At 38.5% G+C, this 20,348-nt stretch overlaps 1 protein-coding gene across 1 annotated transcript in view; it reads left to right on the top strand.

Annotated features, from left to right (window-relative positions):
- The window catches only part of NEB (nebulin), a 248,266-nt gene that overhangs the window by 37,403 nt on the left and 190,515 nt on the right, over positions 1-20,348 (top strand). The window contains exons 11-21 of the mRNA XM_027078303.1: positions 2,295-2,399; positions 6,728-6,832; positions 7,474-7,581; positions 10,112-10,228; positions 11,852-11,956; positions 12,043-12,150; positions 12,248-12,352; positions 12,746-12,844; positions 14,065-14,169; positions 15,142-15,249; positions 15,335-15,448. Coding sequence (XP_026934104.1) covers positions 2,295-2,399; positions 6,728-6,832; positions 7,474-7,581; positions 10,112-10,228; positions 11,852-11,956; positions 12,043-12,150; positions 12,248-12,352; positions 12,746-12,844; positions 14,065-14,169; positions 15,142-15,249; positions 15,335-15,448 — 1,179 coding nt within the window. The remainder of the gene's footprint in view (positions 1-2,294; positions 2,400-6,727; positions 6,833-7,473; positions 7,582-10,111; positions 10,229-11,851; positions 11,957-12,042; positions 12,151-12,247; positions 12,353-12,745; positions 12,845-14,064; positions 14,170-15,141; positions 15,250-15,334; positions 15,449-20,348) is intronic.

Raw genomic sequence — 20,348 nt, forward strand, 5'->3', positions numbered from 1 at the left:
ACTTGGCAGTTGAGGTATGGCTTTTATTTTTGCTGCAGACCAAGTATCAGATTACCAGCATGCCTATTAATACTGTTGTCAGCACCATGAACTTCTACAGTTATTGGACACTGGGCCCCAAACAAGCTGTTGTCCACAAACATACCACTGGGTATGTTCATAGATTTTGAGCTAAGTGTTTGGTTTCAGAGGCTCTCTGTCCCTCTCTGTGTCCTTAACCCTACTTACCATGTTTTCCTTATTATCTAAGTAGAGACAAATGACTTTGCAAACACTGAGAGTCTTTAAGCTGATCCAGAGTACCGAATTCTAACTAGACAGAATTCTGAACAGAGGTTCTTCAGAAATTAGGACTTCTAGATCTGATCTCTCAGAAAGTTCTTGACAGCATGTCATACTTAGTAAGCATTTCTCCTGGCAGAATGTTGCTTTCTCCTTAAGGACTTAGCTAGTCATGGAAAATACAGGTTGCCCTATGCCTAGAATAAGTCTTCACTTATTTAAAAGAAAATAAGCCATGGAATTAATACAAATACATTTTAAAATCTGTCTTTTATATCCCAATCGACTTAGTATTTGTGAAAGCGTTTATATAGGCACTAGGTAGATATTTTTAGAATAAGATATAGTTAGACTTGGTTAAAGTATGATGAAGATGATTGTGACCTTGGAACTATCCTACCTATTTACTTTATAAATAAGGATACTGCCACATGGAAGAAGAAATCATCTGTAGAAGTCTCACAGCTGAGTAGTGGAAGAGCTGGGAGGATAATTCTCCTCTTCAGATCTCCCCCGATGGCCTCAGTTTGTAAAACACACATTCAGAAATCAGTCATCAAACCCTCGCTCCAGTCAGGTACTAGACAGGGAACAGGCTTCCCAAATGAGGGGTTGCCATCCCAGAGCTCACAATCCAAGGTGGGACTGACATGTAAACAACCAGTTACAGTGTCATCCGATAATTCCTTTAAAGGAGGTAAGGGCCAAGTTGAGTGAGATCCCAGGAGAAGGTCATCAAGACAAAAAAGGCTCAGGAGGTGAAATCGTGCCTGTCCTGAGACATGAAGAATGAGTAGCAGTTTGCAAGCAGATGGGGAGAGGGTGGAGTTGGAGCTTCCAGGGAAAGGGAACAGCATGTCTGAGGTTCAGAGGCATAAAAGGACCTTGTGTGTCTGGGGATCTGTGAATGTTCTGCATTGTTAGAGGCAGGGGTCAAGACTGGTGGAAGAAAAAGCCAGAGAAGTCAGTAGTGAAGAAAAAAGGGAGAACAGGAGCCAGGGGGATGCATAGTTAATGGGCACAGTGCTTATTTTAAGGTTCAAGAGGCCTTTTGTAGGCTGAAGGAAAGAAGCTAATGAAGGGGGGGCTGTTGAATCTGTAAGAAAGAAGAGGGGTGGCTTCTAGAGCTGGGTACCCAGGGCTACTGGAGTGAACAGCACCCCATGTGCAGGACTCATGCCCTGCAAGGGATGCTTCCTCTGAGCCATGCAGGGGCTGGGAGAGGCAGGGATGAGGATAGATAAAGATAAGTGTGTAGCCTGTCTTTATGAAGGAGGAAGCTGAGAGGAAAATGGAGCGGATTGGACAGTGTTGGGGTTTCAGACGAGTCACTGGGAGTAGAGACTGACCAGAGACACAAAATGGCATGTTCAAGCTTCAGTAAAGGTGAAGTAGCAATTGGATACCATAAATGCAGAGTTTTGGGCACAGAGCACCAAGCAAGTAGCTGTTCACAGAACATACCATTGGGTAGACACATAGATTTCAACTAGAGGCTTGGGTTCCAGAGGTTCCCTCTCCCACCTCTGCACCTTCTTCCAGTGTTCCTTTTAACCCTGTTTATGGTGCTGTCATTACCTAATCCATAGAGTTGTGTGATTTTCCTCAGCAGCACTCAGCATCCTGGATATAAGAACAGCTGAAGTGTGTGCTTGACTTTTCCAGAGCTGGGAGTTTGTGAGCAGGTGTGATGTAAAGACAAGGAGATGGGAGTTGAGGGTGCTACTTAAGAGAATATCTTTAGTTGTAAATCATGGTGTGGAGACGAATGGAAGGGGATGGATGTAAGGCCAATAGTCTTGGAGAAGGAAGACTCAAAGGAATTGAAATCACTAGTAAAGCTGAGAGAAAGGGCCTGTAACATTTAAAAGGATAAATTACAGTACTCTAAAATGTAAGACTTCAAATAAAGTGGAAGACATAGCCTTTTCTAAAAAATGTCAACAAATGGAATGTGGGAAGTAGATTAATTTGCTATAGCTCTTGAGCATCCCTGTCTTTTATTTTGTCAGATTGCCTACAAAAAAGGTCATGCTGAACAGCAAACTCAATTCACATCTCTGCCGGATCCTCCAGATATAGAATTTGCCAAGAAAGTGACCAATCAAGTGAGCAAGGTAAGTAAATGGGGCTGGGACACTGTTTCCCTTGAAAACTCTGCTGAATAATCTCAGCCATCAGAGAAAGTAACTAAGGTAAACCTAAAAACGCAACACAAACACTAAGAGTATTTGTGTATATGACCGGAAAACTCTACAGCTAAAGAAACACATCCATTAACACTGTGGAACCATGTTAATAAATACTCAGCCAGCTTGATGACTCAGTGATTGATACATGGGAAAGTGTTTTGAGAACAGAACCCATGTCCTGATGTCCTTTGACATTTTGACTTATGAGAGGGATACTAACAGAGTAACCAAGTAACTGCAAATTTCCACAAAGGATCTGATTGTTTTAATTCAGTGCAGACCCTGTATAGTTTTATGCTCAGAGTCAGACTTGGAGAAAATAAGAGTGCATGAGTGGTCTCTCAGATGTAGTTTGGTTAGACAGCCCTGGGAAGTGCACCTCATAATTTTTAAGGCCCTGGCAAACAGCTTACTCTGTCTGTATTTAGTCTGGTAAACTAGCTCTGAGGAATGCAGCCCTGACAGGGAATGCAGAGAAACAGATATTCAACTGATGAATAGATCCATGCTAAATTCCCATTTTATTTGTTTTGTTTTTGTTTTTTGTTTTTTGCGGTACATGGGCCTCTCACTGCTGTGGCCCCTTCTGTTGCGGAGCACAGGCTCCGGACGCACAGGCTCAGCGGCCATGGCCCACGAGCCCAGCCGCTCCGCGTCATGTGGGATTCTCCTGGACCGGGGCACGAACCCGTGTCCCCTGCATCGGCAGGCGGACTCTCAACCACTGTGCCACCAGGGAAGCCCCTAAATTCCCATTTTAATTTGGCCCAAATCAGGCCACTTTCTTCTGGGATACTGCTGCTTTTAAATACTTTCCTTTGCCCTCTGTGGAGTTGACTGTCAGTTTGGTCTTCTGCTTGAATTGTGATGGGACCTCATGATTTCTATCTTGTTTAAGTATTTTGGGGGAAATTATGTCTCCAGTAAAGGAGAAGGAAGAAGATTACAGATGATGAAGTCTATTCAGCAATATTTTTTAGTGTCTGACATTGCAGATTACCTACTGGTGTAACCAAGGGCTAGTTGGATAAAAGATCTAAGTACAGTAAATTTTCACTGATAGGAATACCGTGAACCTGAAATTTTGCCCAGGCAGGGCTAAACAGATATTAACTTCAGAACTAACTATTCACAAAGAGATGGCCTCCTGAAAGTGTTGCTACTGTAAATAAGATTGGAGAGAAGGACAATTAGAGAGAAGGATGGTTATTTATTTATTTTTGGGGGGGAGAAAAATAAAAAATGGCTTTCAAGTAGTCATTTAGAAAGAAAAATGAATCTATTTTTAATATTTGCAACATTCTTTTACCTCATTTGAGTATGCGGGGTGGGTACTTGAAAGTGATTTAAAAAAAAATCTATTTCAAACTCCTCTATAATCAGTCTCTCCACTAATTTAGGCTTGCCAGTTAGTCTAGAGCTGCACTCTTTTTTTTTTTTTAACATCTTTATTGGAGTATAATTGCTTTACAATGGTGTGTTAGTTTCTGCTTTATAACAAAGTGAATCAGCTATATGTATACATAAATCCCCATATCCCCTCTGTCTTGCGTCTCCCTCCCACCCTCCCTATCCCACCCCTCTAGGTGGTCACAAAACGCCGAGCTGATCTCCCTGTGCTATGCGGCTGCTTCCCACTAGCTATCTATTTTATGTTTGGTAGTGTATATATGTCCATGCAACTCTCTAACTTTGTCCCAGCTTACCCTTCCCCTCCCCGTATCCTCAAGTGCATTCTCTAGTAGGTCTGCATCTTTATTCCCGTCTTGCCCCTAGGTTCTTACAATTTTCATTTTTTTCTTTTTCTTTTTTTTTAGATTTTCTATATGTGTGTTAGCATACGGTATTTGTTTTTCTCTTTCTGACTTATTTCACTCTGTATGACAGTCTCTAGGTCCATCCACCTCACTACAAATAACTTAGTTTCTTTCCTTTTTATGGCTGAGTAATATTCCATTGTATATACGTGCCACATCTTCTTTATCCATTCATCTGTCAATGGACACTTAGGTTGTAGAGCTGCACTTTCAGTAGAGTAGCCACCAGACACATGTGACTATTGAGCACGTGAAATGTGAGGGTATGAATTGAGTCCTATATGTGTGAAATATACACTGGATCTTGGATCTTGGACACTTGGTATGACAAAAGGTAAAATAGCTCATTATTTTATATTATGTTGAAATGACAATATTTGGCATCTATTGGCTTAAGTAAAATATATTACTAAAATTAATTTCCCACCTGTTCCTTTTTTACATTTTAAAGTATGGCTACTAGAAAACTTAACATTACAGTGGTGGCTTGGATTATATGCCTATTGGGTTGCAGCAGTCTGCTGGATGCAGAGACAGCATTGGGTACTTTGAAAGCATTGCTACAACTAGGTTTGCTTTGTGGAATAACAATACGATCCAAGGGGAGGAGGGCTGCGGATGAAGGTCATTAGATTCAGCCATGGTGATAGTTATTCATCCCAGTCTCATCCAGATTTCCAACTTCTAAATGGCTGTTGTGCATCCAAAATAATAATCAAATAATAATAGTCCCAAAATAATAGTCCCAAAAATAATTGGGAAGAAGTGCTTGTGATGGGTAGCAGTCCATCCAACAACAAACCATCCAGTAAGAGAGGTGTAGGGCTGCCAGGGGTGACTTAGATATGGGACTTGCTGCCTTTCTTTTGAAGTTTTCCTCACTCTTAAGTTGCTTTGACCCATGTTTCAGTATCATTTCCTTTCTCTCCAAAAACGTAAAATCTCCTTATCTACTCCCTTTCGTGCTTTAATTTCGTAGCATTTCCTTGTCAGATTATGTCTCCTAGATCCATCCCTTTGTCTTACAGCCTCCAGTTCAGATTTTAACATAAGGAACACATATCTGTAATGATTATATTGCCGTTACATTCTGTTTACCATCCTTCCTTACTGTACCTTTCAGAATCAAGTCTCTCACCCTTGTCTTTGGCCAAAGCCATCAAGTGCATGCCAGCACCTCCTCCTGGCTCAGCGCGTTTTGTAGAGATGGGTAGGCAGGCAGGGCTGTTCGTGTACACTGTGCCTACTACAACCAGCTGGGGTTGTTACAGGGGGTTCTGTAAGAAACACTGGGAAGTCCCTTTAGCTTCTCTGTTCCTGCTTCTCTGCTTTCTTACAGACTCGTGATAGGAAAGATATAAGATTTCAGGTTGGAATTTCCAGTTGACACTAGGTCTGGACCTGAAAGGAGAAACTGGGATCTAGAATGTTAACCTTTTGAGAAGAAAGGATATAGGGTGTTAGAGAGAGGGCTGGGCTTCCTATGACTCAAATTCTCTGGCTTTGCATATCACCCACCCTTGGTACTTGTTCTTTAAAGGTGTAACAGAAAATGACTTTCTTTTTCTTTGGAGAGTATGGTGGGGGTATAGGCAGGCAAACACTTTGAGACCCCCTGGTAATGTCTGTGGACACATTCTATTGAGCAAAGGAGGGGAAATTGCTCTAACCCAGCTCTGGCTCGGGCTCATGTCCCAAATTTGGGGTTAATTCGATTCCAAGAATATTCAAGCCAAGGTGGTCAATATATCATGGACTAGGTTAAATTTAACATAGTTGAACATACATTTATGTGGTAACTTCTGCATACTGCATTTTGTGTTAGATCCGGAGGATTCAGAAATAAAAAGATATAATTCCTCTTTCCAAGGAGCTCACAGCCTAAGATTCAGGTGGTGTGGTGTTTGTGAGTTAATATGGGACAGCAGTTCAATTTTTTAATTACTTGTCAGTTCTCATTAAAATTTCTTTAAGTCTAAACCAGGAAGTCTTATTCATTGGCCTACATGCCAAATTTTGTTGTGGTGTTGCTTTCTGGATAACTAGGAGTTTTGGTAAAGTTCAGAAATTAATGGCAAAGTTCATCAGGCATGAAAATCTGGGGTTGAGTGGTTTTATTATAACTATGAATTATAGAAGGAAGATGCATCCGACTCTCTCTTCCCTCAAACATCAGGGACCATCTGTGAGTTCTCAATGAACTAAGTCTCTAAACTCAGCAAAGCGGGGATTGATACCTCCATCCCCTGCACCCAACCTTCTTTTGGGTAAATTGACACTATACTGGGAGATTTGAAGACATCTGTTAAGTACCCAGGAAGGGCCTGGTCAAGATATTTTTAAAAGCCAACCACTACCACTTAATTAGCTGCCTTATTTGGCAATTCCCAGATTTTGCTTGTCTTAGTTTCTTTCTTTCTTGTTTTTTTATCCTAGCAAAAATACAAGGAAGACTATGAAAATAAAATCAAAGGCAAATGGAGTGAGACACCTTGCTTTGAAGTTGCAACCGCCAGAATGAATACTAATAACATCAGCATGGTAAGTAGGAATGGATTGCCAGATGTCCTTGGGTTGAGAGGGTGACCCTTTCCTGTATGACTTCTAGCCACCTGCTGCTCCTGCAATGGTAGTGGAACATTTGAATCTGGGCACCTCTTCTTGGGGGTAAGACCTGTGTAGTGTTCCTATTTAGAAAGAAATTCCATAATCTTTCCTTCCTTTTGAGAAATGCTGTTTTTATTGGATTCCATTATTCTTGCCTCGGTTTTCATAGGAACAATGTGGTTTCAAAGTGAGTACAGGTGAAAGGGGCCCTTTTAAGTTTATTCTGTGTCTGGGCACTCGCACGGTACATTTATGAAACTGATTAGTTTCTTCCTAGATTCTCCTCCCTGGAAAACATAAGTCCTCTTTTTCTCTTCGCTTAAGTTCTCTGCCTCTGGCCTTTGAGAGCTCCTTATTTGAAGTTGGCTTTCAGCCTATTATAATTTTCCCAAGTCTCTGTTAAGTTGCTAATGGTTTTTGTGATGGCACCACATTCTATAATTGTAATCTGACCTGCAGAAGCTAAGAGGAGCATGGCTTTGGGTAACATCTCCAAATGGCCTCTGTCCTCGCGTACAAAATATTTATGTAGTTTGTTCCCTCAGCAGTTCTCCAGCATGTTTAATGTCTTACAGAGGAAATACCAGGAAGACTTTGAGAATATGAAAGACCAGATCTACTTCATGCAGACTGAAACACCAGAGTACAAAGTGAATAAACAAGCTGGGGTGGCAACTAGCAAGGTATGGGGACATTCTCTCTTTTATCTTGATGGTCTCAGTGTGGGTGAATTTCTTACAACTCTTACTTTTGTATATAATGGGAAAAAAAGGTTCTTAGGGGAACAATAAGAAAAATACTTTGGGATTACAATAGGGCTACCAAATTTTTTTTTTTTTAAATTGCCATGTAGGAGAATTCACAATACTCAATTACCATCTTCAGCATTTCTTAGACTAAAGGACGTTCTGATACCCAGAAGTAGAAAGGACAAAAGAATTTCTCAAGAAAAAGCAACTGGCAGCCTTATATGCATATAGACACTTCACACTTACAACTACCATCATTTTTCTATTTTCCTACTAACTGGTGAAAATATAGTCACAGACAAGATACTTGAATCCATGGATCTGCTCTTATACTCTATAGAGTGACTTTGGTAAATAGTCTACTCCTAGGCATTCTAAAGCACCAGAAAGAACAATAAGTTCAAAGCCAATCAGACTTGATTCTAACCCTGGTGCTGGCTCTGCTGGAGCAGTGAAAGCAGAAAAATCACATCACTTAGGAGGCTATTTCAGTATCCAGGTGCAAGACAGTGATATTTTGGACCAGGAGGGTAGCACAGAAAGTGATGAGAAGTATTTTGAAAGTAAAGCTGACCTGATTTGCTGATGGCTTGGATGTGGGTTATGAGAGAAAAGTTTTGGTCTAAGCAACTAGGTGGATGGGGTTTCCCTTTGTCAAGATACGGAAGATGGTGGAAGGAGTAGGTAATTTCTTTTTAGAGGGGAGACCTGAGCTCTTCAGATATGTAAAATTTGAGATGCCTTTGAGACACCTAAGAGGAAATGTCAAGTGGGCATTTGATTACATGAGTCTGAAGTTGCAGGAGAGATATCTGGGAAGGCTGTATAAATTTGGGCGTCAGTAGCATATGGACTGTATTTAATGTCATAAGACTGGAGGCCATCAAGGGAGGAAGTGTAGACAGAAAACTCTAAGGACTGAACTCTGGAGTGCTTCCATGTGAAGACATCAGTGAGATGGGATTGGAGCAAAATTAGGAGAAAGTGATGTCTTGGGAAGCAGGTGAAGAAGGAAGGGAGTGAGCAACTGTGTCAAATGTTTCTGAAGTGGATTTATCAATGTATGGTCTCTGGTGAACTTAATAAGAGAAATTTGGTTGAATCTGCTTAGAGAGGGTTCGTGAGTGAATGAAAGAGAAATAGAATTTGAGTGTACTCCACTCTTCCAAAGTATTTTCCTGAAAAGAAAAGAAGAAAAAGGGGTAGTAGCTGATGGATAAGTAGGTGAAGAGGGGATTTTTTTAGGTAGGAGACAAAAATACCATGTTTCTATGCTGATAGAAAAAAAATCCTGTGTAGTGGGAAAATGTGATGATGTTGAGGGCCGGGGGAAGAAAGTGGCTGGAGTGTTGTCCTAGAATAGGGGAAAGGGGAAGGGACCTGGCACTTAAGAGGAGGGGATGGCTTCCCCAGAAACAGGAGAGGAGGTTGCGAATCCAAGATGCAGATAGGCGGATAGTAGGGTTTGTGAAATTTCCTTTCTGGTTGTTTCCACTGTTCAAGGAAATAGATAATTCTATAAGATAGAGAGGTTATCTATATCCTCTACTCCTGTAGAACACCCCCTGCGAGTCCCCTGTTTGGGCTCTAGGGGGTGGTGCATCTGTGTTTCAGAGTGTATCTCCTGCCTTTGGATACCAAGATGATTGTATTTGTTTCTGAGGTTCTTAAATGTTGGCAGATTATCTAGGATTCCCTCAACTTGTCTATATTCTCACATTACATTGCTTGAACAAATGGCTGGCACTGGAGATCATGGTCAAGATTAAGACCAGTTTCTTGTTTTCTTTCCTTTGGACATGCGCCTGAAGGGGGCTTTTGTGCCCTCGCTTAAAGCTTCTGTCATAGCTGGAATTGGTGCAAAGCAGGGGGGTGCAGAAGGAGAAGATGAGGTTGCCAGCATTCATCTAGCCCCAGCCCCTTCCTCTTCCTCCCGCGTGTACATTAAATACACATGTGCTCACACACATAGTCACGGATGAGGCATGAAGCTTCTAGCTTTTTTCTTTAAAAATGTGTTGGCACATAGGCAGGTGGAAGTTAAGAGATGAATGAGGGTTCTGGAGCAGCAGGTATCTGGGGCATGATGTACTGTCGTTTTTATGATGTGCATCTTTCTTTTATTATTTCTCTCCCCCTGCCCCCCGCCTTCCCTCCCTGTCTCTCTGAGGTCAGGGACCATGTGTTACTCTTTCTTTTATCTGTCCCAGGGCCAGGAGCGTAATCAATGCCCTATGGATATTTTTGAATGAATAAATGAATGAGAAGAAAAGATATCCTGAAAATGTATGCAGTTTCCCTGCTGCTGTCATAAGTTACTATGAATATTTTGTTTATGAAATGTCAAGCTGCCATTTTTCTAAAGAGAAAATCGATTTGTGGAGCTATGTCATAATATCTGTAATAGAGACGAGAGCAAAAATAACCTGGAGAGTTACTTTATCACTTTATTTCACTCCTACAGGTAAAATACAAAGAAGACTATGAAAAGAATAAAGGAAAAGCAGATTATAATGTACTTCCTGCTTCAGAAAACCCACTGCTTAGGCAGCTGAAGGCTGCAGGAGTTGCCCTAAGCGATGTAAGTATATTCTTGTCAAAAGTGTGTTTTTAACCTTAGCAAGAGAGATGAAACTTCTCTCCTTCTATAATGAATAAATGCAAATAGAACTTTACAAATACTTTAAGGTTATGGTGTAACAGTTTCCCTGGAGCTGTCTAACCACAGGAAGGCATTAGTGCCTCTGAGTATGATGTGTGTCAATTTGGGGAGCCTGTGGACTTAGTTCAGCGGGCAGGGAAATCCTCATTTGCTTATAAGATCCAGGAGCCTATGCCTTTGTGTGGGCAAAGAGTACATTGTAGGAGTTACGTTGTGATTCTGACAGAGGCAGAAGGAGACTTTGAAAGGAGAGGAGAGAAAGATGAAGCCACTTAGTGCCCTACCCTTTTGCTCTTCAAGCCTGCTGCTAGGAGAAGAAGGAAGAGGTCCTGTGTTTCACAACTTCTCTCCCCAAACTCTGCCATTTTCTACTCAGGTCTTGGCCCCAGAAACCATCATCTGCAGATAGCAGAACTTAAAAGATGGCTCCCTAAGTCTTCAGAGCAATTTCTACTTGTGGAATATTAAGAGCTTGTCTAATCCATTAGGTTTCAAATAGATTAGATAAGTGAGAACTGGGCCTGTCATTAAAAGACTAACAGCCCAAGACCACTTCGATTATATATCAATATATAAAGAGACTGAACATAAGATCAGTTGAGTTTTTCCCTTTCGGTTAGGCAGTATTAAGTTTTCCAGTATTTGAGGATTATATGTAGCTCTCTGTGTGAGTTAGTTGTCTTTTCTTTGTGCCTTGAATTAAGTCAGCACCACAGAAATGTGTACATGTGACTGAGGAGTGGGACGAGTGGAGTGGCAGGTGAGAGGATGTAAATGGATCTGTTCAAATAGCTCTACTGGGAAATCAATGCAAAGCACATCGCCTGCTTCCTAAATGAAGGTCATCTTTATCAAATGTATAAAAACTGAAGTTCAAATCCATTTTGTTGAAAAAGACAGCAATATAAAAATATTGAAAATGAATAGCACTATTTACAATTTCAAAACCAAACATGGAAAAATCATGTTGTGCCCTGTAAAATCCAGTAACTTTTAGAGCTAAAGATAAATCCTAGCAGAGAAGAGGAGTTAGTAGACTCTTGTATATACCTTATTTTTAAGGTGTCCTGTCTGCTCGTATGATAAGGGATTTTTTTCCTTGGTGGAAAGAGGAAGAGTGCGTATTTCTCTGTGTGCTAGACTTTTTCCATGAAGGTTTGTTTTAAAAAAATGAAAAATTTGCTGTTGCTCAGAGTATTCCTGTTTACTGGGGCATCACTAGTGAGGGAAGAGTATTGAGTTGGGAGGTCTAAAAGGCTGCAATTCAGATACGCAAGAACCTCTACAACTAAGGTCTTGGTCTGAGGCAGTATAGTGGTTTCTTAATTTTTTGGAGAATATTAAAAACTTAGGCTTTACAATAATTGCTAATAGAAAAGGTTTATCATTTATGACACTCCAATGTTTGATTGTCAGTTTTTAGACAGTTGACAGGTAATATATTTTTTCTTCTTCCTTTGTTTAGTGTTGGAAAATACAAGTGTAATAATCAGGGTGGGAGTGACAGGAATCTACTGTAACTGATTTTTTTTTCTTTGACAGAAACTGTACAAGGAAAACTATGAAAAGACAAAGGCAAAGAGCATAAATTACTGTGAGACCCCCAAATTTAAGCTTGATACAGTTCTGCAGAACTTCAGTAGTGATGTAAGCCACCCCATGGTCATTTCCTCTGTTAAATCGAAGACCCATCACTTTGCCAATAAACAAATGAAATATGTTTTGTCTTTCAGACTAAATATAAAGATTCCTACTTAAAGAATATTTTGGGACATTATGTAGGCAGCTTTGAGGATCCATATCATACACACTGCATGAAAGTCTCAGCTCAGAACAGTGATGTAAGTTCTAAGGCAATTGTTTGACTTCCCAAATAACACATTTTTAGGGCATGAATACACTGGTTGCATCCTTATGTCTGATTTCTTTTCCTCATAGAAAAACTACAAAGCAGAATATGAAGAGGACAGAGGCAAAGGCTTCTTCCCCCAGACCATAACTCAAGAATATGTAGCAATGAAGAAACTAGATAAGTGTAAAGATGTAAGTCTGTAGTATAAACTGTGAATGTTACCACCCTCCACAGTACCTAGTGATCAAGATGTGTTTAATATTTTGACACTTTTGCAAACAAATGCAAGCAAGGAGTCTGTAAGAAACACAATTTATTTTTCCCTGTTGTCACCCACATGTCTCAAGCGCTAATTCTAGCTCATTTTCCCAAAGAAAAGTAATCAGGAATCTGTAGATATGGGAAAGTTTCCTATATAGATGTAAGAGCATCTCTCAAAGAAACTGCAGTCTAATTAGAAAAAATGCGTTTTGCTTACTGAAAGTTTCTTTTCTTTGGGGGGATGGGGTTCTGCTTGCTTGGCCTATAGGCCAACTCGGATTTGACAAGTGATACTACTAAACGTGATTCTCTTTCCCCCACAGTACACCTACAAAGTCCACCCAGATAAGACAAAATTCACTCAGGTCACCGACTCTCCTGTTCTGGTGCAAGCCCAAGTCAATTCCAAGCAGCTGAGTGATGTAAGTTCCCCTAAATATCCAAGAAATCCAGTTATGAGGGAGAGCATATCATAACTCTATACGTGACATCCAGTGACTTGTCACATTTATAAAAAAGGCTACGTAACTTTTAACAAGTTTAACTTGTATATATTTGTAATCACCTAAAATACTTTCCTATTTAGTTACCTTACATCTTCTTGGGTGGATAACAATTATAGTAAAAGAGCTCTGCAAGGGAAACTAACGTAGCTTAATGCACTGGAAAGAACATGAGTTTCCGAGTCAGACAGAACTGGATTCAAATTCCAGCTCTGTCATTTATGACCTGGGGCCTAGGAAAGTTGTTTAACCTCTCCATACCTCATAGTTCCCTTTGATAATTTGTGGTGGTTTTGAAGATTGTGAAAGAAGATACACGCATAGTACACATCCTGGCCCAGAGCGGGTATTCAGTACATGGGATTTCTCTGTCTCTCAAATAAGTTTTTAGGAAATGGAGTCTTTGAGATATATTTTATCATATAAATTTTCAGTGTGAATTTCCAAACTTGTGTTGAAATAAAAAAATGAAAAATAAAAGTAACCTCAGTAGATTATGGCCAGAAATGAAGGCTTCAGTTAGAGTATCCACAAACCATAATGCATGTGAGGGGACATAACCAGATTTGTTAGAAAAGATTTTCCAGTGATTGAGCGTTGACAGCAGAAAGGAAGAAAGGCTGTCACTCTCAGAACCTACAGGACCAATTGTGATATATAAAGAGGGGAGCTCCCACGTATGGAAGTGCCACCTCTTTCCATTAGGGCCCTACCATGGTGACAGATATGATAACAGCTGTCAACTATCCTCCACGCAGTGTCAGTAAGGCAGAGTGGCCCACCCTAGATCTGGATTTCTCTTTTTCTTTTTTTTTTTTTAACATCTTTATTGGGGTATAATTGCTTTACAATGGTGTGTTAGTTTCTGCTTTATAACAAAGTGAATCAGTTATACATATACATATGTTCCCATATCTCTTCCCTCTTGCGTCTCCCTCCCACCCTCCCTATCCCACCCCTCCAGGTGGATTTCTCTTTTGATCGTAACGACTCTGTCAGTTGTTATTTAACAAAATGTATTTTACATTTTATCTCATGAAATGTACCACCCAATATTTTTTTTTCTTTTGTATTTTGGAACAATCTTCTTCTGAATTGAGAACTAAATGGCTCATTTTCTCTCTCTCTCTTGCTATCAGCTAAATTACAAAGCAAAACATGAAAACGAAAAGTTCAAGTGCCATATACCTCCAGATACTCCTGCCTTTATCCAGCACAAAGTCAATGCCTATAACCTGAGTGATGTGAGTTCCTCGTGCACTATGCCATGTGTTATACTGACAACTATGCTTTTATTTTTGAATTTCCTCATTGAATAAATATTTCAATGTTAAAGATGGGAATAACAGTTAACATTTGTATTGTGTCCCTATGCCTCTGCCAGGGTAACTTTAAACTCACCTTATAAAATGTGTGTAGCAATCTTATAAGTAGCTTCATACAATGAGACAATCTTAATATATTTTAACCAACCCTCAAAATACCACCGTTCATGTATGTTTAATTGCAAATCTTGATGTAAGCTCTTTTAGCCATATATCCTTTTATACTATACTATAATTTTCTTTCAGGACCTCATATTTTAAGATACAGTTTCATTTTGTTTACTCCCCAGGCATATAAAGTCCCTTATTTCACACAAATGATACTTATTTCTACATGTAAGAGAACTTGCACTAACAAAGATATAGGGTATTCAAAAGGCATAAGGCCAGGTATCCATTGCTATCTTTCATTTCCAAACTTAATTTTATAGAAAAGTCAAATTACCCTTGAGGGTTTCAATTTCTTCAACAATTCTTTAAATAAGTACTAAAATTATCCAGCATCAATGAGTATTGCAATGATTCGTGAAATAACCTTTTCAGAGGACTTTGAGATCAAATGAAAATGTTGCCTTTATATAATACAAAGTAAGTTAACTATAGAATATTTGTGCCACTCTATAAAATATTCAGTGTTAGGAATCAAATATTAGTATGATAACTAGAATGAAGTTAATATAATACAATATTCTCATGGAGAGTAGAGAAACTTAATCTTAGAGAATTGGAAGATTCATCTTGAGGAGAATTATCTAAAATATGCACAATTTCTTAAACAAAGAAAATGGTCTTTTTATATTAAGACAAGGTATTGGGTTACCCTCTAGTCTTTAAAGTGTGATAACATGCATATTACTTTTGCCCATTCCTCTGCTGAAATTTTCTGTCCAGAATGCTTATAAGTATGACTGGGAGAAGACCAAAGCTAAGAAGTTTGACATTAAGGTGGATGCCATTCCCCTGCTGGCAGCCAAAGCCAATACCAGGAACTCTAGCGATGTGAGTATGGCCTGGGCACCTGGACAGGGGGGGCCTCAGCGATCTTCCTGATGAGTGAGATCTGGCACGTGTGATGTCTTTGCAGGTGATGTACAAGAAAGACTATGAGAAAAGCAAAGGAAAGATGATTGGAGCCCTCAGCATTAACGATGATCCCAAGATGCTGCACTCTTTGAAGACGGCCAAAAACCAGAGTGATGTGAGTGCTTTTGTGAATCTGTCTTGTTTTCAAGATTGTGTCCCAGTCAACATGCCCAAGGGTAATGGTGTAAAAAGATTCCATATCCATGGGCTCTCTCAGGTTCACAACAATGAACTGCTGAGGACAACTTTAGAAGTACAATGATTCCCCAGACTCTTGCACCTCTCATGTTTGAGGAGAGAAATTAATGATTTGTACTTGATCTTCATTTCACTTTGAAAAAACCTGTATTCATATTTAGTAGAATATTGATTGTAATTCTCAACACCTTTTGGAAAACATTAAGATGTTTTCATATTTTCTAATTGAAAAGTAACTTAAAATTGTGGTTTAAAAAGTGACTTTATTTTGGAAGAAAATCATGAGTCAGAGATAAAAATCTTAGTATAGCTAACATTGCTCTTTACTGACTTTAGTAATTAGTATTGGCCTAGGTCTAAGATTCCATTAATTATAGGCCCCGTTGAGAATCTGATAAAAGATCTGGTCCATCTCTTTAGGGAAATGGAGTTTTTTTCACATCTTTTGCCTGACTTTCATAGAGAATTCATGGATTCCCTAAGGATTGCCTTTAGGATATCTATCATCTTCCAGTTAAAATTCTTACCGTAGAGAGGCAAACATACACTATTGAAAATTGCAATATACACTGTGTTTTAAAATGTTTGGAGAATCCCTTAAAAGTGGTAAGAATGTTCAACATAGCTTGCAAATATTAGCTTTTCATGGTGAAAGAGAAGGGTGTTTGTATCATTTAGTTTCATTTTAACCATGTGTTCATATTGTGAGCTATTAAACCTTCTTTAAATCATTTCACATTTACTATATAGTCATATAGCACTTTAAACATCTTATTCAGTTATTTTCTCTAGTAAATTCACACTGAATTAGATACAGTGTGATTATATACAGTCAGTATACAGTGCTCACATACATAATACTATCTTCTTCACCAGTTCCTTATTTTGTCTCAACTCAAGAAAGTTATAGCTCCCATTGACAGCACGTGTATGTTTATCTTTGGTTTTTACCCTACCACAGAACCCATTAGAACACTAAGTTATTAAGTGTGTAATAAGTGTTCAATAAGTACTTGTTAATTGATTCATGTTGGCAACCAAAAGAGATAGTCAATGATGAGTCATTCTCAAATAATATTCAGGCTAAAATCTAAGCTGCAGATACAGAGCACACATCGCTTTTAAAGAGTCTTTTAAAGCCATTTGGGACTAAACAACATGCCACTAAAATAACAGTGAGTCAGGCTTCCCTGGTGGCGCAGTGGTTGAGGGTCCGCCTGCCAATGCAGGGGACACGGGTTCATGACCCGGTCCGGGAGGATCCCACATGCCGCGGAGTGGCTAGGCCCGTGAGCCATGGCTGCTGAGCCTGCGCGTCTGGAGCCTATGCTCTGCAATGGGAACAAAAAAAAAAAAAAACAAAAAAAAAAAAAAAAAAAAAAAAAAAAAAAAAAACCAGTGAGTCAATGAAGGAATCAAAGAGGAAATCAGAAAATACCTCAAGACAAATGAAAATGGAAACAACACTCCAAAATCTATGGAATACAGCAAAAGAAGTTTGAAGAGGGAAGTTTATAGTGATATAGGCCTTCCTCAAGAACAAGACAAACCTCAAATAAATAACCCAATCTACCACCTAAAGGAATTGGAAAAAGAAGAACAAACAAAACCCAAAGTCAGCAGAAGGAAGAAAATCATAAAGATAAGAGAGGAAATAAATAAAATGAAAATTTAATAAAACAATAGAAAAGATCAATGAAACCAAGAGCTGTTATTCTGAAAAGAGAACAAAACTGATAAAGCCAAGATCACCAAGAAGAAAAGAGAGGACCCAAATAAATAAAATAAGAAATGAAAGGGACAAATAACAACCAATACCACAGAGATACAAAAATTATAATACTATGAACAGTTATAAGCCAACAAATTGGACAACCTAGAAGAAATGGACAAATTTCTAGAAACATACAACTTGCCAAAACTGAATCAAGAAGAAACAGATATTTGAACAGACCAATTGCTAGTAGTGAAATTGAATTTGCATTTAAAAAAAAATGCAAGCAAACAAAAATCTAGGACCAGACGGCTTCACAGGTGAAATCTACCAAACATATAAAAAAGAACTAATACCTGTCCTTCTCAAACTATTCCAAAAAATTGAAGGAGATGGAACACTCCCAAGTTCATTCTGTGAGGCCACGATTACCCTAATATCAAAACCAGAAGAAGATACTAGAAAAAAATTACAGACCAATATCTTTAAGTATAGATGCAAAACTCCTCAACAAAATATTAGCAAACTGAATCCAACAGTATATAAAAAGGATCATATACCATAATTGAGTTGGATTTATTCCAGGGAGGCAGGATGGTTCAATATTTGCAAATCAATCAATGTGATTCACCACATTAACAAAAGGAAGGATAAAGATCACATGACCATCTCAACAGATGTAGAAAAAACATTTGACAAAATTCAATATCCATTCATGATAAAAACTCATCAAAGTGGGTATAGAGGGAACATATCTCAACAAATAAAAGCCATTTATGACAAACCCACAGCTAACATCACACTCAGTGATGAAAAGCTGAAAACCTTCCCTCTAAATTCAGGAACAAGCAAGGATGCCCACTCTTTCCACGTCTATTTAACATAGTATTGGGAGTCCTGGCCACAGCAATCAGAAAAAATAAATTAATTAAAAAAATAATAAAAAGCATCCATATTGGAAGGGAGGAAGTAAAATTGTCACTATTTGTAGATGACATGGTACTTTATATAGAAAACCCTAAAGTCTGCACCCAAAAACAATCAGAACTAATAAATGAATTTAGTAAAGTTTAAGGATACAAGATTAATATACAGAATTCTGTTGCTTTTCTATACACTAATAATGAACTATCAGAAAGTAAAAAAAAAAAGCCACATTTAAAATTGCATCAAAAAGAATAGGAATAAATTTTTTTTTAATTCAAACAGAAAGTCACAAAAATTATAATCATCCTCATCAGTTCACTCAGTCCCATGTAATTAATTTTTTTTCATCTTGATCTTTTGTTAGCACTTTTATGAATACATCAGTTTTCCATTAGAGTTCTGAAAATGTTTATTCATTCAGTTCAGCAGTGTAGTCAGTTACCAGAAACCTGTACTTGTCAGTCTTTTCCATGAATTCCTTGAAGATGAAATCCTTTTATAGGAACATTTTTGCAAAAGCATCAGAGTACACCCAGAACTGTCTGTAAATGACAAAAGACTTAAAAATGACCATGGTTAAAGATTTGATGAAAGTTCATAATAATGCAATTGACAAGGAAATTTAGTTATTTCTGAGTTATACGTTTTAAAGTAATAACTAGAATTATGACTTATAACATTATACCAGAGGATATAAGATTTTTAGATATTTCATGTAATGTCTGAAACATTTATATTAACATATTTCCATACAAATAACCCAAAGAAAGTTTAGTATTAGTTGTTTTTTGTTTGTTTGTTTGTTTATACTGCAGGTTCTTATTAGTCATCAATTTTATACACATCAGTGTATACATGTCAATCCCAATTGCCCAGTTCAGCACACCACCATCCCCACCCCACCATGGTTTTCCCCCCTTGGTGTCCATACATTTGTTCTCTACATCTGTGTCTCAACTTCTGCCCTGCAAACCGGTTCATCTGTACCATTTTTCTAGGTTCCACATACATGCATTAATACACGATATTTGTTTTTCTCTTTCTGACTTACTTCACTCTGTATGACAGTCTCTAGGTCCATCCACATCTCAACAAATGACTCAATTTTGTTCCTTTTTATGGCTGAGTAATATTTCTTTGTATATATGTACCACATCTTTATCCGTTCGTCTGTCGATGGGCATTTAGTTTGCTTCCATGACCTGGCTATTGTAAATAGTGCTGCAATGAACATTGGGGTGTACGTGTCTTTTTGAATTATGGTTTTCTCTGGGTATATGCCCAGTAGTGAGATTGATGGATCATATGGTAATTCTATTTTTAGTTTTTAAGGAACCTCTATACTGTTCTCCATAGTGGCTGTATCAATTTACATTCCCACCAGCAGTGCAAGAGGGTTCCCTTTTCTCCACACCCTCTCCGGCATTTGTTGTTTGTACATTTTCTGATGATGCCCATTCTAACTGGTGTGAGGTGATACCTCATTGTAGTTTTGATTTGCATTTCTCTAATAATTAGTGATGTTGAGCAGCTTTTCATATGCTTCTTGGCCATCTGTATGTCTTCTTTGGAGAAATGTCTATTTAGGTCTTCTGCCCATTTTTGGATTGGGTTGTTTGTTTCTTTAATATTGAGCTGCATGAGCTGTTTATATATTTTGGAGATTAATCCTTTGTTGATTCGTTTGCAAATATTTTCTGTCATTCTGAGGGTTGTCTTTTCGTCTTGTTTATGGTTTCCTTTGCTTTGCAAAAGCTTTGGAGTTTCATTAGATCCCATTTGTTTATTTTTGTTTTTATTTCCATTACTCTAGGAGGTGGATCAAAAAAGATCTTGCTGTAATTTAAGTCAAAGAGTGTTCTTCCTATGTTTTCCTCTAAGAGTTTTATAGTGTCTAGTCTTACATTTAGGTCTCAAATCCATTTTGAGTTCATTTTTGTGTATGGTGTTAGGGAGTGTTCTAATTTCATTCTTTTACATGTAGCTGTCCAGTTTTCCCAGCACCACTTATTGAAGAGACTGTCTTTTCTCCATTGTATATCTTTGCCTCCTTTGTCATAGATTAGTTGACCATAGGTGCGTGGGTTTATCTCTGGGCTTTCTATCTTGTTCCATTGATCTATGTTTCTGCTTTTGTGCCAGTACCATATTGCCTTGATTACTGTAGCTTTGTAGT

This window comes from Aethalodelphis obliquidens, unplaced genomic scaffold, assembly GCF_003676395.1.
Source record: "Aethalodelphis obliquidens isolate GAN/ISIS:26980383/991018 unplaced genomic scaffold, ASM367639v1 scaffold2, whole genome shotgun sequence".
NCBI classification, from domain to species: domain Eukaryota; kingdom Metazoa; phylum Chordata; class Mammalia; order Artiodactyla; family Delphinidae; genus Aethalodelphis; species Aethalodelphis obliquidens.